Below are 22,722 nucleotides of genomic sequence, written 5' to 3'. Positions count from 1 at the left end.
ATGTAAACTGTAAACTTTAATTAATAACAACATATCACAGTTGCTCACGTCTGTTATTCCAGGACTTTGGGAAGCCGAGGCAGGTGGATCACCTGAGGTCAGGAGATCGAGACTATCCTGGCTAACATGGTGAAACCCCGTCTCTACTAAAAATACGAAAATTAGCCAGGTATGGTGGCATGTGCCTATAATCCCAGCTACTCGGGAGGCTCAGGCAGGAGAATCGCTTGAACCTGGGAGGCAGAGGTTGCAGTGAGCTGAGATCGCGCCACTGCACTCCAGCCTGGGCGACAGAGTGAGACTACATCTCAAAAAAAAAAAAAAAAAATATGGATATTATCTCATCAACTGTAATAAACATACTACAATAATGCAAAATGTTTGCAACAGGGGAAAATCATAGAGTGGGGTGAGGAGACATATAGGAAGTCTCCACACTTGCTCATTTTTTGTAAATTTAAAACCATTCTGAAAAATAGTCTATTAATGAAACAACATTACCATTAACATTCCCATTAATGAAACAAGAATATTGTTGTTACAAATAGCTGGGGCAGCGGATATTCTTAAGCATTTTGGGGTATATAAAGCGGTCCCTGAGTTGCTGTTGTATGGTTTGCTCTTGCTCAATTTCACATTTCACTGATGCAGCCAATCCTGCTTTATGGCTGGGCATGACCCAAACTGGTAGGGAAGGAGGCTCTGAGTGTCAGGAGACTCAAGTGGAATGAGGGTTGCGAGGGGTTAGAGATGCCAGGATACCTGTGAATTGGTGCACCCCTGCCAGGATTAGCATGCATCTTCTGGCGCGATCCACTGTGGGTCAGCCCTGGATTTAGGCAGCTCGGGTTTAAGGAACAAAGTAGAAAGCGAAGGAACCAAAGTTGTAATGTAAGAATGAGGGGAAACCACAGAGGCAAATATTTTGTGCTCTAGGAAACCTATTAGGAAATTACTAAATCCTGGAACAATGTAAAATATGGCACACATTCTAAAGAGCAAGTGTCTATACTGATATATACATCTTACACTTTTTGTTTAAATATGAATTTAATTAAACAAAATTGTAACTGGCTGTGTGAATGATGGGAAATGGCTTCACGTCACAGAACCCACCTCCAGCAACAATAGCATATTAGACACCAGTGGAACAACTTGACCCAGTGAGCGAATTCATGATTTCTGTTTACATCACAGCAGGTTGTGTCTAGAAATCCCAGGTTAGGAATGGCGGTGGGAAGAATTTTGGCTGTGAACAGACTCCTCTCAGCACCAAGTCCTTGACAACACAACCACGTGCAAATACACAAATACATGACGTGAGGTTGGTAAAAATGCTAAACGTGTATACAAAGAATGGACTGTCTTTGAGACCGATCGTTGATTCAATCTCCCCATAAACCTGGTCACAAATCCTGTTCTGAAATCATTTGAGTGAAGACAGCAAGTGATGGGTTTAGAAGCATCTTGGCGCACAGTTGGCTGGGAGTAAGGATTGCCACACACTCTCTGCAGGCTGTATATTCCCTCTTGTGTGGCCTCAGATTTTCCCTGGCAAGATTGTGTGCTGCTAGCCAGTGACCATTAGTTTACCAGGGATGTTAGGTTTTCTTTTCGCCTGGGGCCTCAGGCCCTGTCTTCTTTACTGTCATAGAGTTTGCTTGAACTTTGCTTTTCCCAATGCTCGGCTTCTTCTGTTTCTGGTTGTTGTTTTGAAGGGATTTCAGTCCCAGCATTTTGCAATACTTGTTACACTGGTGTAGTGCTTTAAACTGATCAATGAAGGTCATGGAACAGTTGCCTTTAAATCCTTTGTACCTGTGAGTTTGGGTGGAAGGAAACATAGCTTTTAAAAACAGGACACTTTCATCAGTTTAAAAAGGAAAACTTGAAAGGGGAAACTAATGGTGCATGGAACATACATGAATTTCTGTTTTAGATAAGAATGGCCGCAGGACAGACACAACTATCAGTGAAGGTAAAAAAGAAAGACTGTGGAATTAAGTAAAGGCAAAGATCCGCTGGCATGTACAGTGAAGATCAAAGGCCTTGGAGTATCCAAGGGTCCCAGGTGCTCACGGTTGGAATGTACCAGCATTTTATTGCCCTGTTTCTCATAGCCACAATGACCAGTGCTGGGCTATTTTGATAAAACACAGATGTCTTAGTGATCGAAAGCCACTCCATCACACCGAGAAGTTCTCAATAAAGAATTTCAGAACTTTGGAACCGAAAGAAATTATTTTGTTTAGACCCTTCAATTTGCAGTTGAAGAAATTCAGGTTAAGAGGTCATGAGACTACCCCAAGAAAACAAAGCAAGTTGATGTAAGAGACAAGATTAGAATGAAGCCTTCTGAGTCTTTCTCCTACAGCAGAGCTCACTGCCCTGGCAGCCCGCTTTGTCCCCAGGAGAAGAAGAATTTTTGTCTCTGGCAGAGCCTTTGTCTCCAGTAGGCTCTAAAAGGGTCCATGCTGACTCCTTGGCCAGGAGTAGTTTCAGGGGTTGTTCCTCTTGGTTGGGACATTTAAATACTTAAATTATAAATGGCCATGTTTTCATGTCCCAATTATGGTAGGTTAGTGTGCTCCTTGAATGGACAGCTGCCCAGCCCCTCAGTCTCCTCAGCTATCTGCAGATGAACAAGATCCATCAAAAAAACTGGTTGAAGATGCAGGCTTCCTGGGTTCTGGGCAGAATGTGAAAGGGTAGTAGGCTATTGCAGCTTGTTTAGTAGCTAGGAAAGTGACCCTGCAGGGCTTCCTGCCAGCCACCAGAAAATCCCCAAATCCCATGCACACACTGAATCCAGTCACAGCTCCTCACAGAGTGTGGAGGGAGGCCAGGTGAGCATAGTGCCAGCCACATACCCTCCCCAATAAGTGGCATCTCCTTGAGATGTCCAAGGGTCCTCCTTGTCATCACAGATGAGCTCCTTTGTCAAAGGAATTTGCCTTCAACATGAATCCCATGGGGATAAACACTTTGAAGTAGCACATACGTAAACCTATGAGGTCCACATTGCATCCACTCAGCCCCTCCCCATCAATGCATTCTCCACACTGCCACCAGAGTAACCTCTACAAAACATAAGTCATGTCATCTCCTGCTTAAAATCCCATTGCTGTTAAAACAAAGACAAAATTCCTGAACCTGCCTGTGATCCTGCACTGTCTGGCTGCATCTCCCAACCCATTGACCTCTTCAGCCATTAGAAGTGTGTCCAAGCTCCCTCCTCCCAAAACTTTCTGCCTGCACTATTCCCCCTGCATGGGATGCTCCTTCCTCCTTTTTCTAGATAAATCCTACTCACATTTATTTATTTATTTATTTATTGAGACAGAGTCTTATTCTTGTTGCCCAGGCTGGAGTGCAATGGCTCAATCTCAGCTCATTGCAACCTCCACTTCCCGGGTTCAAGTGATTCTCCTGCCTCAGCCTCCCGAGTAGCTGGGATTACAGGCATCCACCCGGCTAATTTTTTGTATTTTTTTTTTTTTAAGTAGAGACAGGGTTTCAGCATGTTGGCCAGGCTGGTCTCAAACTCCTGACCTCAGGTGATCCACCTGCCTCGGCCTCCCAAAGTGCTGGGATTACAAACATGAGCCACCATGTCCGGCCCTTGCTCACTTTAAATTCTCAGCTCATTTGACCTTTCCAACCAAGTCACATTCCCCTGTCATAGACTCTCCTGGACTGTGCACCTCCTCTTTGTGGCACGGTCACACACACAGTCTGACATCTGTGAGTGGATGAGATGGTTAATTTCTGTCTCTCCACTCACTGTAAATTCTGTGATGGCAGAGGTCACTCTTTGCTCACCACTGTACCCCAACACCTAGTCCAGTGCTTAGTAAATGGCAGAAACTCAACAAATAGAGGATGATTGAAAAAACAGTGGGCTGCTTTTATTTTAGTGGTTGTTCAGAATGCGTTTTCATTTATCTATTCTTGTGTTGCCCTGTATCAGTGCTGTGTCCTTTAAAAATGTAGTCACATGGGAGGAAGGGACAGCAACTTTCCTCCCTCCCTTCTCTAGAGCGCACCCAGCCAAGCACTGTGCTTGAGGCTACGGATTCAACAGAGAACACAAGACATTGTTGTCCAGTGAAGAAGACAGATATCAAGTCATTACAATGAAATATGATGAATACGATGCAGGGGAAGCATTGCTGGCTGGTGAGCCTGGACAATAATTGGTGGGCTAAGTTTCTGTCAGTTTCCTGATCTCCAAAGTATGAATAATAATAATGCCCACTGAGGCGGGTGGATCACGAGGTCAAGAGATCGCAACCATCGTGGCCAACATGGTGAAACCCCAACTCTTCTAGAAATACAAAAATTAGCTGAGTGTGGTGGCATGCGCCTGTAGTCCCAGCTACTTAGGAGGCTGAGACAGGAGAATCATTTGAACCCAGGAGGCAGAGATTGCAGTGAGACGAGATCGTGCCACTGCACTCCAGCCTGGCGACAGTGGGAGACTTTGTCTCAAAAAAAAAAAAAATAATAACATTAATAATAATAATGCCCATAGGGTTGTTGAAGGGATGAAATGAGAAAATCCATAGAAACCACGTAGCTCAGAGCATAACACAGTAAAGATTCAACTGATGTTGATCATGTTGTTGTTATAATTATCAACATTACAACTGATGCAACTGATGTGGGCTTCCTGTGGAAGAGACTTTGAAGCTGAGAGTCAAAGCTGAGGGATTTTCCAGATAAAGGATAGGGGCGGAGGGTGCCTGGCATTCTGGACCAGTGACATGTAGGGCCCAGTACAAAACGAAAACAGGGGCTCTTTGTTCAAAAAAAAGAATTTCAAGACAACAAGCACAGAACATTAAACCAAACACAGCGCCCTTCTGAGTGTGAGGTCCTGTGCACAAATTGCACACGCATGAAACTAGCCCTGCCCGGTGGGAGAGAGTGCTGGCCATTGTTGCTTAATAGGGCCAAAGGCAAACTGGCAAAAAGAAGTCTGTAATGCTGGCATGATGCGGATTCTGTAGCTGATATGATTCAAGAAATCAGGCCTCCTTCATTGGCTGGTGGAAACTATAGAGGTCAACACACCTGGACTGAATGGAGAGAGTTTTTTCCCTATGCAATCCAAGCTGGGTTTTAAGCTGTTAAGGGCGTGAAAGGTTTCCTTCCTCTTGGAAGCTAAAGCGGCAGCCTGCAGCTCCACCCTACCGTCATTGTTACAAATCCAGCTGCCCCTCCTCCTCCTGGCAGGGGAGCCGCTCTGCCCCTGGGAGCCCACAGTCCATGGCCTTGGGAAAAATGACTTGGTTTCTAAAAGCCAAGTTTCTCATTGAAGAAAAGGTCAACCAAAGAAAGGAGTTGAGTCTGGCAGAGTGGGACATCATCTACTGCTAACGGTATCATTTTTACATCTTTATCTTCCTCTGCAGGAGCTCCCTGAAAGGCTGAAATGTCAGCCTGTCAGCGTTTCCTGTATGCCTGAGCGCTCTCTTCCTGGTGGGACGTGGGGCCAGCAGGGCCTGCTCCATCAGGATGGATGGTTTAATCCCACCTGCCACTGGGGGGACCCCGGTTGCTTCACATCAACTCCTGAGCTCCTCAAATTGGGAATGTCACGAGTGGGCAGGGGCAGCTTCCCTGTCTGAGCACATTGGAAACAAGTCCCGGTCATTTGCATCAGGACTGCCTCGAGGCTTTTCAAATTCAGACAACATCTGGTCTCTGCAGAGAAAAATAACTAATTCACACTGTGACCTCCCAGAAAGATCACCACTTCGTCCTGAAGCACTCCCTTGCCAGCAGGTGTTAATGCCAGGTAAAAAGAGAGCCCCTGTCTAATAGTCTCCACTTCTGGACTGGAAAAAGCTGAGCTGGGTCAAACGAGCATGGCTTCTGGGCAGTCCCTGGGTAGACTTCTTTCAGGAATCTGCCTCCTTCTCCACCTCCACTTAACCTCTTTCTTTAGACCCTCGCAGAAAGCTAGAGTCGGGAAGCAGAGGCTCGGATGGCTGTGCCTGGGCATGGTAGGCCAGAGAGCGAAGGCAGCTCTGCACCATCTCAGAGACCCTTTCTCAGCCCTTAGCTACCTTCAATCCCCAGCTCCAGTGCGCTCTCTCCACACCATGAGAAGACATCTCTCCAACCTCCTCCCTGCATCTTCTTGAGAACTAGACACCCCTCTCAGAGTTAGGGGTGCATGCGCCCATCTTCTCTGCGCAGAGTATGATCTCTCTCAGGACACTGCTTTATGCCCGGAACTCCTGTCCAGGGGAGGCTTTTCAATAAATGTTGAGAGAACAAAACGAATGGGGCCCAGCTCCATGCTCAGCACTACCTTGTCTCCACGTCACATTTCTGAACATCTCTTTCTCTAATTTTCGACCCTCAACTTGGCCTGTCAGACAATGTTGAACTTCCCTTTCCCTGGCTTTCTCAGGTGCAGACTTTTTTTTGCTACTAGCATTTACAGAAATTACAAATCTTCCCCCTTTCTCAGTTTGGTCTCTGTCTCAGCCAGGATGTTGGGCTGCTGCTTTGACCCATTGTTCTCACAAACTGACAGCCATCACCAAGGCCATTGCCCTTGCCCAAGAAGAAAAATAGGGCAACACCCTTTGTGTTCTTAGACTGATTACCCCAGATTCATTCAAAGGACATGAATTCAATGACATCAAGCTCTCCTCTACCCAAGCAATGGGAAGTGCAGGTTTCCCTGCTTGTGACCCACCTTGCATGTGACATGTGCCACCCGCTGCCTTGAGGGTTGAATCTGGAGCTGCAGGCCGTCTCTCCAACAGGATCACCATTGCAGAGACTCGCTATCCTTTTCATGTTGGATAGATATAGGGGGTTGAGTAGCATCCTTGCCCACCCCATCCCCAAAGTCATGTCCTTCCCAGAACCTCGGAATGTGACCTTATTTGGAAATCACATCATTACAGATGGAATTTCTTAAATAAGGTCACACTGGAGCAGGGGAGGCCCTCAATCCACTGTTACTGGTGTCTCATAAGAAGATGACAAAAGACAGAGACACACAGGGGGAATACCATGTGATGTTGGAGACAGAGGTTAAAGAGATGCGTCTATCAGACAAGGAACTCCAAGGATTGCCAGCAAACCCAGAAGCCAGAGGAGAGGCCTGGAACAGACCCTCCCTCAGAGCCTGCAGAAGGAGCCAACCCTGCCAACCCCTTGATTTCAGTCTTCCAGCCCCCAGAACCGTGGGACAACCAATTTCTGTCATCGTAAGGCTCTTGGTTTGTGCTCATTTGTTATGGCAGCCCTAGGAATCTAACACAATGGAATAAAGAATCTTGTATTTGAGATCTTTTTCAAATATTTTCATTTTTAAAAATCTTAACTCCATTGAATTTTACTAAATGGGTCTTTTTATCCTTAACCTCTAATTAGTATAATTTTTTAGCCTATCTCTTTATGTGAATCTATCCATCCTCTCTCACAATGTCCAGAATTGGAACACTAAATGTACTCCACTGAACAGCATTCAGACCAGGTGCAGTGGCTCACGCCTGTAATCCCAGCACTTTGGGAGGCTGAAACAGGAGGATCGCTGGAGCCCAGGAATACAAGACCAGCCTGGGCAACATAAGGAGACCCTATCTCTACAAAACAAAAACAAAATATGAACAGCATTCAGTATAGTCTTTTCTCAACTATATTCCCCCTGGATGAGAGTGGTCCCTATGAATGACCTCGAGACCCTGTTAAAATGCTGATTTGGATTTTCACGCCACACCGTCTGGAGTGGCGGTGGAAGGTTCTGCATTTCTACCAGGCTCTGGGGGGTATTGATGTCACTGGTCCAGGGACCCCCTCTCCTTTGAGCAACAAGGAGATAAATCACTCAAAAGTGTTCTGTGATCTACACTCATCCCTATTTGACTTTGGAAGTGTCTTTATATTTAAACTGGAACACAAGTATATCTTATGTTTATGAAGTTAGTGTCAAACAATCTAATAAAGTCACACTGAAACATCCCACCTAGGGAGGAGCTATGGAGGCTGTTTCCACAGTCCTGCCCTCACTCAACAAAGATTTATTCAAGATTTGCTATGTGTTAGAAACTGTGCCAGGCTGATGTCTTGCTTGAAAACAATTCCTCTCTCCTCTCATCCTAATAATGAATGGCATAGCCTTTCAGACTCACACAGAAATCACCAACTGATAGCAGCAGGGTGACTTGCTCTCTCTCTGGGATCTGCTCACAGCCCTGCTGGACAATGTATTGGCGCCAAACACACCTGGAGAGCAGGGGTGGAGGAAAGTCACAGAAATTTCCAGCCCTGGCTGAGTTACAGAAACCAAGGTTCTTGGCTGGCTTAATAAAGGAAATGGAGACAGGCAAGGCAAACATACTGAGAAGTTCTCCTGCACTTTGGTAACCCATTAGACACCAACCAGAAGCTACGTTGAACAGCTTGAGTTTGAGATCCTTTCTGAAGAAATTTTCACGCATAGGGAAGGGCTACAAGGACAAGGAATTCGAGGTCAGGATGGGGGTGAAGAATTGAAACAAAGCCCTGGTCTGCTGTGTGATGTGTGTGTGTGAAATAAAGCCAGGCTGGACTTAGACTCTGGTAGAACAGATTGTCACCTGCGTGGAAAGGGAGGGACGTGGGGAGCCTTCCACCTGGAATCAGCAAGGGAGTCCTGAAGTGCCGCTCATACCCTTCATTTTTCATGTGTACTCATTGATTTTTTCATTGATCGGGCACCAGCTGTGTGCCAGACACTGTAGGGGAACTAAAAGGGATTAATTAATAAGCGGAGTGGCACTTTCCCAAAAGCGGCCATCTTGGAGCAAGCTGTCACATCTCAGCGGGAGGAAGTTCTGTGGAAACCCGGAGGGCACCATTTTCACACTGCCGAGCAGATTCCTACAAGATTTCCTACAGGAAAGATGGATTGGGGTTTATCTGGCAGAGGGAACAGCATGGAAAGGTTCAGAGGCACGTGCTGAGCAAGAGCAGGTGTTCTGAGGGGAGATGCCGTCGGAGGATGTGTGAAAAGGTTTCAAAGCCATGCTGTGCCATTTCTCCTGTGGCACGCTGGTTTCCAAAATATGTTCTCATGAGCAACAGTCTCACAAGAGTCTTTGAAATTCTGTGGTGTAAATGCTGTGAGAAATGCTATCTGATATCTCTCCTAGGCTTGGTATGGTAGGTAGCTCACACCTGTAATCCCAGCACTTTTGAGAGGCCAGGGTGAGAGGACTGCTTGAACCCAGCAGTTTGAGACTAGCCTGGGCAACATAGTGAGACCCCACCCCTATAAAAAAAATTTAAAATAGCTGGGTGTGGTGGTGCATGCCTGTAGTTCCAGCTACTTGGGAGGCTGAGGCAGGAGGATCACATGAGTCCAGGAGTTCAAGGCAGCAGTGAGCCGTGATCAGGACTCTACACTCCAGCCTGGACAACAGAGAAAGATCCTGTCTCAAAATAATAATAATAATATCTTTCCTTGTCCCTAGGACATTCAAAACACACATCAGCTCTTTAAAGACCCTATGAAGTCTCACACTAAAGAAGCCTCCTGGCCGGGCGTGGTGGCTCATGTCTACAATCCCAGCACTTTGGGAGGTCGAGGCTGGTGGATCATGAGGTCAGGATATTGAGACCATCCTGGCCCTGTCTCTACTAAAAATACAAAAATTAGCTGGGCGTGGTGTCATGTGCCTGTAATCTTAGCTACTCAGGAGGCTGAGGCAGGAGAATCACTTGAACCCAGGAGGCAGAGGTTGCAGAGAGCCAAGATCGTGCCACTGCACTCCAGCCTGGGCGACAGAGTGAGACTCCGTCTCAAAAAGAAAAAAAAAGAAACCCCTTAAACTTATTTAACCCAGGTTTCCCCAAATTACTTAACAACAGAAATCTTGTTTCACATAATTACTTTGAAAAGCACTTTAAAAATTCATGAAGCTTTTGAGGGTGGGGATGTGGTAGTTGCAACCAGATCTGTGTTTTCTAGAGAAGTAGCCCCCTGAGGATGTCTACAAGGTGACCTTCTCTTGGGGCAGGTGACCTTTAGCAACTTACCTCAACAAATGCCATCTCAGCCACCACTGCCCCTCCCTGGGCCAGTCAGGGGAGCCTCCAGGCAATTCGCCCCTGCTTTCGGCCTGGTCCAGGTGGTGCAGGTCAGATCACGTCATGGCCAAGCAACTGCTTGGATGGCCCCATCTCCCTCTGAACAAAGTCCAGCCCCTCCCCTTGCTTCCTGGCACTCTCTGCCCCTCTTGCCCAGTGCTATGGCCCCTCCCTCCGGCCTCAGTTGAAGCCACAGTCCCAGCTACCCCAACAGAAACCAAGCCCTGGCTCTATCTTCCCTCATAGCCTCCCTGGCTGGAAAATATATATATATAAAGTTCCCTCCTCCTGCAGAAAAATGAGAGTGAGAGGAGGGCAGAAGTGCCCCACCTTCAATGAGTCTGGTCTCTGTGTCTGCTGGCAACGTATTCTAGAATCCCCGTACATTTGCACAGTTTCTACTCTCATTGCTTTTGATGGCACCCTCAACCAGGAGGTTCTGTGAGACAGGAGTCCTGAAGAAGAGAGCTCAGAGGAGGAGCCCAGGGGAGGGGGAGAAGCACTCATCTACTATGGGTCTGTTTTTGAGGTCGCGTGAGTCCCATCTCCATGAATATGCAGGAAGCACACAGTGCATTCCTTAGTATCTGAAATGGAAACGAGCTGAAGACAAAGAACCGAGGAGGGGACATTGTAGATAGACACCCACCAGATAAGCAACCTGAGATTCGCCCACTGTCCTAAGCCCCAGAGCTCTGATCCCCAAAGGGCTGTGCTGGTTTTTTCTGCAAATGGGAGTGAAACCACCTTTGCAGAAATTATAACTGAGAAAATCGTGACAGTGAAAGAGATCTGACCGAACCGACTCCATCTTGCTTCTCACCTCCAAGCTCTCCTTGTTCTTTCCTGGGCAGAGCCCAAACTAACTTAGGGAGGAACTTAGTTTATAGTTTGACTTTGAAACAAAGACGGTAACAGCCCTTTCCCAAAACAAACTCCCTTCTTGCCTGGGAACGAGACTGCCTTTGCAGGACTAATAAATTAGCCAAAAGATTAGAAATTATGGTTTAGGAGTCATGCAGCTGGAGGCTACAAGCTTCTAAACCTCCCCATTTGCTCCTAGGGATGACATCACAATTGTAAAACCTAAGCCTGGTGCTCGAGATATTTTTCAGACCCTGCCCTTGATGGATCAATTGGCGCCTCCCAGATCAATAAACTGGCTCATTTAGTCTTGTGGCCCCCACCCAGGAACTGACTCAGCACAAGAGGACAGCTTCGACTCCCTACGATTTCATCTCCGACCTGACCGATCAGCACTACCCCCACTTCCCGACCCCCAATCCCCAAATTTTCAGGGAGACTGATTTGAGTAGTAATAAAACTCCAGTCTCCCATACAGCTGGCTCTATGTGAATTAAACTCTTTCTCTGTTGCAATTCCCATCTTGATAAATCGGCCATGTCCTGTGTAGGCATACAGGCAAGGAGAACTTGTGGGGTGGTTACAGGAGCCTCTGCAGGACCACAGGGCAGGTAGTTGAGGTGAGGGAGAAGCGCGTCAGCATTCCACTAGGCACAGGCTTTTTGAGAATTCACCGTTCAGAGGAGCAGCTGGGCTGACGCCCCAGGTGGAGGTGAGGGTGGGTAGAGGCAAAGCAACATTTCCAGTGTGCTCCAAGTTGCACAGCGAGGGCTGCAGGGCCTTCCGTATTCACAAGCTCTGAATCCTCACAATTCAGACGGGTGAATCGGTGAGGGGTGCTCACCACTTTGGAACATCACTCTGCCGTTGGTCCCTCATTGTTTTCCCACAGGCTCCTTCCTCTCTGCCTTCAAACAGGCAAGGTCTCTTTAGACACACACACACACACACACACACGCAGGCAGACACACATGCACACACATACACAGAGACACACAGACACACAGAGACACATACGCGCGCGCACACACACGCACACATTCCCCACACCTCCTTTTCTAGCGACCTTCTAGACTTTTACTTGTCTTTAGTCGACAAACTTGTTTAGTTTCTGGCATCTTGGCAGCACATTCCCTCTCTGATCTGTCACAAGGCTCCCACCTGGTGACACTGCATTGGCTTAGACCTTCCTGAAGGCAATGATAACTTTTTTCTTGTCTATTCTGGTCTTCATCCCATCCTGTCCACTCAGGCTCTGTCACCCCAACCCTCTCGGCCATCCCTGCACCTGCCTCGTGACTCTGTCTCCTACTGGCCACCAGCCTGTCCTGCAGGGGTGATCTCGAATCTACCAGACTTCTCTAGACGTTCTCTCTGTTCAGACTCATCTCTGAAGCTGGATGACAAGCAATGCAGCACCTGTCCCTGAGTCCTCAGGTCCTCGGAATGGACTGGGCAGGGGGACAACTAGGGAATAGGGTCAGGAGTGGGAGGAACCCGTGGCTCCCAATTCCAGACACTTCAACAGAACTGTCCTTTGTAAGACTTCTGGGCAGAGGCCAGGAGACTGCTGTGCTAGTCCCTCCATGGAGGGGGCGTGTCCTGGCTGGCTCTGTTGGGCCTGGGAGACTCCCACACACACTGAGAGCACTGCTATAGTAGGGTCTGCCTTGCCAAAAACTGCGAAAATCACCACTGTTCCCTTCAGACTTCCCTTCAGCCTCCAGACTTCCTTAATGGCAAAGACTGGCCACATAAATCAGCCAGCAGGCCAGCCAGCCCTACTACAGAATGGCCCGACCAGATGAAGATGGGATGCAGGTGGCCTTCCTGGACAGGTGACCACGTGGCAGGCAGGGACAGGAGCTATCTGGGGCATAAAATTGCCTTTCTCAAGCTGACAGGCCTGTGAGACTGGTCTGCTGATGCCTGGCATTGGGGACTCAGCTGAAATGTTTGGTGTTCTACAGTGACATGGCCCTGCTATGAGACGCTTAAAAGGCATCAGGAATTCTGTTCCAATGTCCCTTTGTTTCCTCTCCTGGCAGACTCTCTGTTACCCCATTGCTTTAAATAGTCTGCCTGGAGTCACCATTCATTCATACACATAAGCCTATTCTCGGGGCGTGTTTCTTCAGATTAGATTGTTTCTTCCCACCTCCAAGTTTGTTTTGGCCCTTCCTCTCCAGGTATGGTGGTGTCTCGGCCTTGTGACTGGGCAAAGCATCCCAGGTGGCTGCCGTCCCCTCCATCTGCTTGTGGGCATTGAGGGCAGAGCCTCTCTTTTGGAACTCAGCTTGGCCAAGTGTGGGAATCTATTTTGATCTTTTCTCTTGTTCATGGCCAGGACCAGAGCTAGGCACGCAGACCCCAATGGAGCCTGCTTTCTCAAGGCAACTGTCCTCCTGCTACATGAACGAATCATCCAGGCTTCTGTCCAGGGTCTCAGGAATTTGGCTTCCATGTCAGGGATGCTTGACACAAGCCACACATTCTTAAGTCTCGTCGTTCCTTCCTCCGAGGGTAGAAAGATGCAAGGCTGGCTGGCAGCCACCCTGAGGGGTGTCCTTTACAGCTGTCCATGTTAATCTTATTTTGGTCCAATACTTACTGCCAGGGAAGAAATCTGCTAATAGTACTTTTCTTTGTTTTATTTCAATCTGGCAACAGGAAATTGGCTTTTTAGGGGAGACTACAAAGGGCAAAGTATTGGTTCTGGTGCCCTCTGGTGGTTGAATTGCAATCTCGTCGCCTGCCCCAGGAACTCCCCGACTGGCTGGAGAGAAGCATGAGTTCGCAGGTGGGCTCCGCTGCACCGGTGGCTTTAGATCGGTCTGGAGTTGGTTAGGTTACATTTCCAAATCTCCAGTTATAAAATTAGGCATTTTTTTCTTGTGTAATTTCCAATCAGAAATTTGTTCGACGGCTTAGTATCTTGGGTCTATCTAGAAAATGGATTACTGGATGTCAAAACAAGCTTACTTGCCATACTTGGTAACCTGAAATTTTTGTACTCAGCATTTGCCAAAAGATTGAGGTGGCTGAGGTACAGGGGATGTGTTTCCAGACATATTTATATCTCTGGCTCCCAAGAGAAATATGACATACTCCTGTTATAAGGAACATACAACGAAGTAAAGTTGAATTTAAATGAGTAAGTCATGACAATTCTCTATTTTATTTTATGAGATTAGAGTAATTACTCCCGAAATAGGATCATAGCCTTTGACTTCATTGAACAAGAGAGCAAAACGGGTTGCATGACTGGGGTGTCAGCGGCCAAATATATGGTCTTGATTGAGACATATGGGAATATTTTTTTTAAAGACGTAGGGAGCACTGCTTCTTATGATGGTGCTATTCCCCCAGCTGAGCCGTGCCAGGTACCAGCACCCCCACAGAACTTGCGACTCTCCCTTTGCATCATGAATGAACTAAGCTCACTCACAGTTGCTTGCTAAGAATCAAGAGAACTTGCTCGATCAACCCTTATTCCTCCATTTTCTCTCCTGCTCTCTGCAGTCTGCGATGCTCACCTTCCTTTCTTCCCTGGGTCATTTGCCTCCCACCTGGACTTTCCTGTCTGCAAAGTGCCCTTGAACTTGAGCCCTTTCCAAGTCTGTTCTCATGATTTAGCTCCCTTTTGCAGCCTTGATATTCACTGGAGAACTTTTTCAGTTGTGCCTCGCCTCCCAGCATTGAGGATCTGCCCTTCACTTTGGGGTGCTGACTTCAAGCAGGAAAGACTTCTTGACTCCTGGCGGCAAGCAGGCTGCCCCATGCCCCATGCCCCATGCCTCCTCCTCACCTGTGAAGTGAGGAGGTCGGGCTTGATCACTGGTTTCCACTCCAGAGGGGTTCCCAGGAGCCTCGGAGGAGGTCTCTCAACCACCCCTTATGCTCTGTTTGGAGAAGTTTTCCCTTTTCATCAGTTTTTCAAACTGTGATTGTAAGATATATCTCTTTTGGAAAAAAAACTGTGGCTTAAAGGTAAAATTTAAAGAAAAGTTTTTAAAAAACAAATGACAAGAAAATCTAATATCCCTGCCAAAGCTCTCAAACACTTCAGAATCTCCTCCTCTCCCAGCTCCTGCTCCCTGGCCTCTCCTTGGGTGGGAAGGCAATAAGTAAGTAATACTTTATAGACAGCATTCTGCACTGGGTTCCAGCCGTCAGCACTTCTAATGGGTCTTGGGCAGCTGTCCCAGGCCAGATAAGTCACATTAAGGCTGAGAACAAAACCAAAGGATTGGATTTCTTTTTAAATCAGGAGGAAAAAATATGTACCATTTGAAGCTCCCAGTTGTCTTGGTTCCTGGAAGCTGTTGACTTGCTTTTAAAAGATGTCTTAAGTAATCACAACCATCTTCATTTTTGAAACTTCTTGGGCAGGTTTCTTCTTTGTTTTGGTAGAGAGTTGTTCTAAATAACAGCACGAAATTTGCCTACTCTGGTGTCAGGCTAAGACATGAGGAGGGAAGGGAAACTAATACTTATCTAGCTCACTTCCAGTTTCAGGGGCTAGGTGTAGATTAACTGGCGGAATACTCAGGGCAAGCCGGACTGTCCCCATGCTGTGCATCGCTGACTTTAAGAACTTAGTCACATGCCCACAGTCACACAGCTGGTATGACGAGAAGCCAGGATTCAAACTAGGGCCGGCTGATGCTCGCATCTGCAAGGTTCTGCAGAGCACATGGAGCCTGGAAAGGAAGGCTCCATTTGAAAAATCCTTCTGGGGTCCAGAAGCCTCCATAAATAGGGCACCATATAATTTATCTTCTAAATGGGTACACTTGCTGAGGATAAATGCTAAAGTGTATGGGATGTGAGGACATCAGGCATAAAATGGTACCATCAAGGGGAAACTGGGATAGGCGTTCATCCCCCTCATCAGGTAGGCTAGGCAAATTCCTACAATGCCAAGAAGCAAGGCTACTATCAGGAGAAACGGAAGCAGTGGCATCAGGGTATGAACTGGGTCTCGCTCTAAATCCCTTGTTCCTTCCTTCCCACTACATCATAATCCCTCCTAACACGCTTTCTTCACAAGCCCAAGGACACACCCAGTTCCCTGAAGTGTATGCCAGCCAGGTCTCTGGTGAGCACAGGGGAGAAGCCTGGAGACAGTTCCAACATAAAACTTCATCATCACTGAGCCATCCCAGGGAAAAGGTCCAAACTGCATCCTGGTTCTAAAACCCAACTGGAAGCTTTATGCAATCAGCGAGAACTTCATGAATCAGACTTACTGACCTGGAGGTTAAAAGACAGAGCAATCCCCTTCCTACTTTTTCAGATCCCTCTACTTCTCTCTGTCCTTTATTGAAGCTGAAAATTAGCATATTTGTTGGATCATGGCTGACACTGATGGTCTGAAGTAACCAGAAAGCTCCCATGGATAAGTTGTTCTCAGCCTTGGGAAAGTAAGCTGGATTCATCCCACCACTTTATTTTCTGTGTTTCTGATGCTTTGACATCTTGGGCCTTACTGGCCCTGGAGAGACTCTACTCCTCTCAGGGCTGCCATATTCCTAGAGAGAGTAAATGATCACCTTCCAGAGAGCCTTTCATATATATGCAAACCGGCCAATCCAGAGCCACACCCCAGTACCTCCTCTGTGGACTCTCATACTGGGGCCACTATTCACCTGCCCTAATCACCCCAGTGCAGGTACCAGACACCAGGGCCAGCCCTATGTCCCAGAGACTGCTGGAAAATGTCAAATTAGCCAATCCTAGGCCTGTTTATCCTCCCTCACCTATTCCTTCCCGAATAAACCATAATATTCTTGCCTGCGTTTTCCCCTCACTTCCTCTGCCTCCCAACCGGCCCTGGTGCTTCCCAGCATGGCCCCTGGTGGCCTGGTGCCCCCTCTTGGGAGCTGCAAGTAACAAACTAGCTTTTCAATGGCAACTGTCTCCTGATCCGTTGACCTTACGATACCTCATACTAATAAAACATGCATTTTGAAATAGAAGCCATCCCCTCCAAAAGCCATCAGTGCTCTTTTCCTCCCCCTTACAGATGGTCTTAGTACATAGTAAGAGCAGGAGTGGGCAGAGGCGATGGTGGTTCCAACACGGAATTGCATCTTCACCAAGAACAACAAATGGCTGGCTTTCTCCTCAGTGGCAGTCAAGTAAAGAAGTGGGAAGGGGCAGCTTGTTAAAAAGACGCCCCAGTAAAATGTGATCATAGCATCATCTCTGTGTGCCTCACACTAAACAAAGCACCACTCTATATTAGAAAAATAAAGCCATCATCAAAAACAAGTAACTAGTCACAGCTCTGCCAGAGACATTGCCTCCTATGATTATCATCGTGGGGGTCTGTGAGCTGCCTAAAGTACTTTTTGGAGAAAAATTAATTTAAAATATACAAATTGAATTCACTGCATTCAGTTGCAAAAAAAAAATATTTTTCAAAGAAGCTTTCAATAGTGAAGATATTAAATGTAAAAGAACAGAATATTCCCAGTTAAAAGGCATCCAAGTAATGCCAGCATTTTCTCCCCGTGGTACTCCTGTTGGTTATTAATCTTGAAATGTGTTTGCAAGAGTTCTCATTTGTTTCAAAGTTAAGAAACAAATGTGGCCGGGCGCGGTGGTTCACGCCTGTAATCCCAGCACTTTGGGAGGCTGAGGCAGGTGGATCACGAGGTCAGGAGATCGAGACCATCCTAGTTAACACGGTGAAACCCCGTCTCTACTAAAAATACAAAAAATTAGCCAGGCGCGGTGGCGGGCGCCTGTAGTCCCAGCTACTCCGGAGGCTGAGGCAGGAGAATGGTGTGAACCTGGGAGGCGGAGCTTGCAGTGAGCCGAGATCGCACCACTGCACTCCAGCCTGGGCGAAAGAGCAAGACTCTGTCTCAAAAAAAAGAAACAAATGTGCTCCCCTGTGAGAACAAAGTCCATAAATATTTTATGTGAGAGAAATGAATTCATCCCAAGAACATTTGTCATCCACAGTTAGGACAAGAAATTCACTTTGCCCACCTCAGCCTGACAGTGTCTGCCTGGAAGGTGTCCGTAAGCCCAGTGTTAAATGATGCACACTCCATTTTTTCCTACTCACCCTTTAGCCAGCGTTGCTATGCCAACGTCAGTTAGCTTCATTCCTACACCTACAGGAAGAGAAAGCAAAGATGAGAGTTTGTGTTACTCAGGGCCCCTCAGAAAGATGGGCCATCTAGCCCCAGGGAAGGGGTAATGACAGCTCATCCTCCTTCCCCTTCCTGCATAAACACCCGAGGCCTCTTTCAAATGTGCATCCAGCTTTAGGCAGGGACCATGGGGAAGGTGGCAGTTAGGGGGAGTCAAGTCTCATGTGAGCAGACAACCCAAGCACTCTTGGCTCTGGAAATGAAGTCCTCTGCCTGCCTGGCCCACCCACCCCATGGCAAGGAGGGAGCTGGCCACTCTGAAAAAAATCTGAGGCCTGATGCTTGTCCCGTAAGCAGTCTCCGCAGAAATACTGTGACTTCGGCTTAGGTCTGGCTGCCCATTCTTCAGTGAAAGTGGAAACCCTTACATGATGGAAAGAAGAGTAGGCACAGCCTGGGATGGTCAATGCCAATAGCAAGAGGGTTTGATATGGTTTGGCCATGTCCCTACCCAAATCTCATCTTGAATGTAGCTCCCATAGTTCCCATGTGTGGTGAGAGGGACCCAGTGGGAGATAATTGAATCATGGGGGCAGTTTCCCCCATACTGTTCTCATGGTAGTGAATAAGTCTCAGGAGATCGGATGACTTCATAAGGGGCTTCTCCTTTTCCCTTGGCTCTCATTCTGTCTCTGGCCTGCTGCCATGTAAGACGTGCCTTCCACCTTCCACCATGATTGTGAGGCCTCCCCAGCCATGTGGAACTATGAGTGCATTAGCCTCTTTTTCTTTATAAATTACCCAGTCTTGGGTATATCTTTATCAGCAGTGTGAAAATGGACTAACACAGGGCCCAAGGGGCATGCGTTTAGTTCGGAGCCAAACTTCAGACATGTGATTTCTCATTTCCATAAAGATTGTTTTTCAATCCAGGACTGAAGGTTTTCTGGGTGGTCAGTGTTAGACCGTGGGAAACAACCCTGAGTTCTATGTAGACACTGAACCAATGGCCTGGGGAAGCAGACATTTGGAACATGTGGTCCTTGGACTCATCCTAACTGCCACCTGCTAAACCATGGTAGGGTAGGTGGGGGATACCAAAACCAAAACAATAGAACAGCTACCTGAGCTTCCTACTCTGGTTCAGCAAAGAGCAATAGGCACCCATTGCAAGCATATGAAACACTTTTTTGCATCTGCCTTTCCAGCAGGAGAGGTAGAGAGGGTAGATAGGGAGCCAGGGAGGCAAAGGGAATAGACTATCCCACTGTTTTCCACCTTGAGGGAGGACAAGAGCTGCCATCTCCTTCTGTATTGGAAAGAGCCACCCTCTCTCACTCTACCCCAGTCTCAGCCTGCATCCTGAACCTCTCCCAGGTCTAGTGGAAAGTAAAGCACTTCCCTGATGCCCAGAGTGTGGATTCCCTCTTGACCTTTCCAGAATCTCCATGACCTGACCACGTACCAATTCCACTCCTGTCTCCCTAGGGTGAGGGCTATGGGCACCTGCTCCAACGCAGTGGACCTCTGCCAGGACCTTACCCGTGCAATCTAGTGATGACATTTTATCCCAGGGCCCATAGTGCCACCCCACCAGTGTGTCTGCACCTGCTAGATGCCTGTGTCCTGCCTCCTGTGCTCTTGCCCCTGCCTCTTGGGCTCCATGGGCCGGGCTGTGAGCACTGGCATTCCCCACCACCAGCAAGTGACTTGCCCATGGAGGGCCCTGGCAGCCTAGAAACTAGTTTGGGCTGTGGAAAGAAAAAAACTCAGCATTCCCCTAAAGCCAGCCATGAGGATCAGATCTGCTGGCCACCTACTTCCATGGTTCTCCACCCATGTGGAGTGCTGTTTCTGAGGCCCAGGAAAAGACAGCTAAAGGGTTAATGCTCAGATTCAGCAGTATCCGCTGGGAGCAAGGCAAAAACAAAGGACATGTTGGGATTCAGGCTGGTTAGGCAGACAGAAGCCATGAGGCCTGCTTTTCTGCAGTGCACCTGTGAGCTAAATTAGACACGGCACTTTGGGAGAACTAGTGACCATTTTAAAAGTCTCTTTCGCAGTTGGTAACTAATTCATCTCATTCCTTCAAAGCCGCTAATAACTCAAACATATGTAGAAATGCTTCACATAGCTTTTATTGCAGGGACTATGCTTTGAAAAAAAAAAAAAAAAAAAACCACCACATTGCAAAAGCTGTCTCTGAACATCTTGTTTCATGGAAAGTTGTATTTTAAAATTACAGCTCTAAGCCGTATGGAAGTCCAATTTGAAAAAGTCATTTGGCAAAAGGTCCTTGAACTTGGAGAATTGCTTTCCCTTGTTTCCCGCAATTACCAGCTGTCACTTACAGTTTAGAAAGACAGAATATAATTTTTAAAAGAAAACTTCCCCCTGTCAGTTTAATGATTTGCCAGCAATTCTGTCAAGGTTACTAGGAATCTCTAGAGGCTAAAGTTAAATCCTAGTGTGCAGCTATCAAGCTGAGTTGGAGATAACAGTAATCTACAGGTTGTTTCTAACAGAAGAAAGGAAATGAACAGCATTAGAAGTTCATTCTCCACTTGGCTGAGCACAGTGGCTCATGCCTGTAATCCCAGCACTTTGGGAGGCCCAGGCAGGTGGATTGCTTGAGGTCAGGAGTTCAAGACCAGCCTGGTGAAACCCCCGTCTCTACTAAAAATACAAAAAAATAAAAAAATAAAAGAAGTTCATTCTCCAGAATTCAAGGTCTTGAGTTTCTTGGGTGACAGCTCGTTAGAAAGCATAGTAGTCTCACCAGCATGCAGGTCTCAGGTCCAAATCACAGGCTCATCTTTTACCCCACAAACCTGTAGGACCTGGCATAATCTTCTAAATAAGCAAATGCAGCCAGGAAGAATTAACTTTTAAAAGTCAAAAAAGGTGGTGATAGGATTTAATTCTAATCCCAGTGTCTCTGTAAAATTATAAAAAGTGGAGTTTCCTTAGAGAATAGATGTGCTATCTCATGCCACAATGACAATGACAGTAAAAATATTTTTTTTCCATCAACAGAGAGTAAATAAACACCATTACTTAACACCACACCACCATGTTAAACCACACACATCATTTACAGAGAGATGTGATATTCCATTACTGTTGTTTACTAGTACCTGGAAGTGAAACTAACTGTGCACGAAGCCCTGGGTGCTGCTTTATAGCAGAAGAGCTATATTTAATACGAAATTAATTCCCAAGGAGCAAAGATGGGGGACAGCAGCAGTTGCACAGCCAGAGTCTAAATAGAACAAACAGCTGTCTGTTAAGACCATATATTTTGTGTGTGTGTGTGTGGCAGCAAAGTCTCTTCAAAGAGTGAAGTCTGACTTAAATTTGCAGATTGGCTTCATCTGCAAGGCGGTAATGTTGCATTTCCCAGCTGGCCTGCAAGGAGTCCTTCCAAGGGCTTAGGAGGAAGAACGGTACACATACCAGAGCCTTCTAACATCAGGAGAGACTTGGAAAGGTCTGGAAGCAAATATCTTGCAAGTTTGCTCAATTGTTATTTGTGGAAAGAACTTGGAATTTGGAGTCAGAAAATGCGGGTTGGAGTCTTGGATCCCTCTACTTACTAGCTGAGTGACAGCAGACAATTAAATCACGGTCTCCAGGCCTCAGTTTTCTCGTCTGTAAAATGGGGATCGTAATATCTTCTCTGCAGGGTTATTATGAAGATTAAGTAAAAATAATAGAAAAAAATGAATGGATACAAAAACTGATGAAATCCAAGTAAAGTTTCTAGTGTAGTTGATTATATTCTGCCAATGTCAGTCTCTTGGTTTTGATAATGTACTATAGTTATGTGAGATGTCACCATTAGGTGAAGCTGGTGAAGCATACATGGCAATCACTCCATATATTTTTGCAAATTCTTGTTAGTCTATAATTATTTCAAAATAAAGGCCGGGGCACAGTGGCTCATACCTCTAATCCCAGCACTTTGGGAGGCTGAGGCAGGAAGATCAACTGAGTCCAGGAGTTCAAGACCAGCCTGAGCAACAAAGTGAAACCCCGTCTCCACACATACACAAAAAGAAAAAAAGAAGAAAAAAGGAAAGAAAAAATTAGCCAGGTGTGATGGCATACTCCCGTGGTCCCAGCTACATGGCAGGATGAGGCAGGAGTATCACTTGAGTCCAGGAGGTTGAGGCTGCAGTGAGCTGTGTTTGCGCCAATGCACTCCAGCCTGGGTGACAGAGTGACACCCTGTCTCAAACAAATTAAAAAAAATGGGTTAAAAGAAATAGGAACCATTTATTATGTGGCAATGCTGCAATAAGTGTTTTACTATCTCATTTAATTCTCAAAAAAACCCTGTGTGGAAGTTACTGAAGCACTGAGAAAGGTAATTTGCCCACAGGCTACCAGGCTGGAAGTGGCAGTGCAGGGAACAGAACCCCAAGGTGGTCTTGCTCTTCAACACCATGTAATAGCTGGAGCTTGAGATCCTCATCTGGGACAATGTCTGACATTTGGTAGGCAGAAAATAATATAGTTCAGATCTTCTTAACAGCAAACGGAAATAGGGAACCCCTTGCGGCAGAAGCTGCTGGTGCCTTACATATTGCCCACACCCTAACCACTTCTGTGCACCTGGCTCCGCCTCTTAGTGCCACACCAGCATTTC

General features: G+C 46.8%; 1 protein-coding gene across 1 annotated transcript in view; it reads right to left on the bottom strand.

Moving 5' to 3' along the window:
* Window positions 1-1,031: 1,031 nt before the first annotated feature.
* The window catches only part of ALPK2 (alpha kinase 2), a 131,647-nt gene continuing 109,956 nt past the window's right edge, over window positions 1,032-22,722 (bottom strand). The window contains exons 11-12 of the mRNA XM_055297851.2: window positions 18,044-18,092; window positions 1,032-1,818 (exon numbers count right to left, since the gene is read on the bottom strand). Coding sequence (XP_055153826.2) covers window positions 1,602-1,818; window positions 18,044-18,092 — 266 coding nt within the window. The 3' untranslated portion in view covers window positions 1,032-1,601. The remainder of the gene's footprint in view (window positions 1,819-18,043; window positions 18,093-22,722) is intronic.

The sequence above is a fragment of the Symphalangus syndactylus genome, chromosome 1 (assembly GCF_028878055.3).
Source record: "Symphalangus syndactylus isolate Jambi chromosome 1, NHGRI_mSymSyn1-v2.1_pri, whole genome shotgun sequence".
In the NCBI taxonomy this organism is placed as follows: Eukaryota; Metazoa; Chordata; class Mammalia; order Primates; family Hylobatidae; genus Symphalangus; species Symphalangus syndactylus.
The sequence above is the reverse complement of the archived record's forward strand: the minus strand, read 5'-3'. Positions and strand labels throughout refer to the sequence as shown.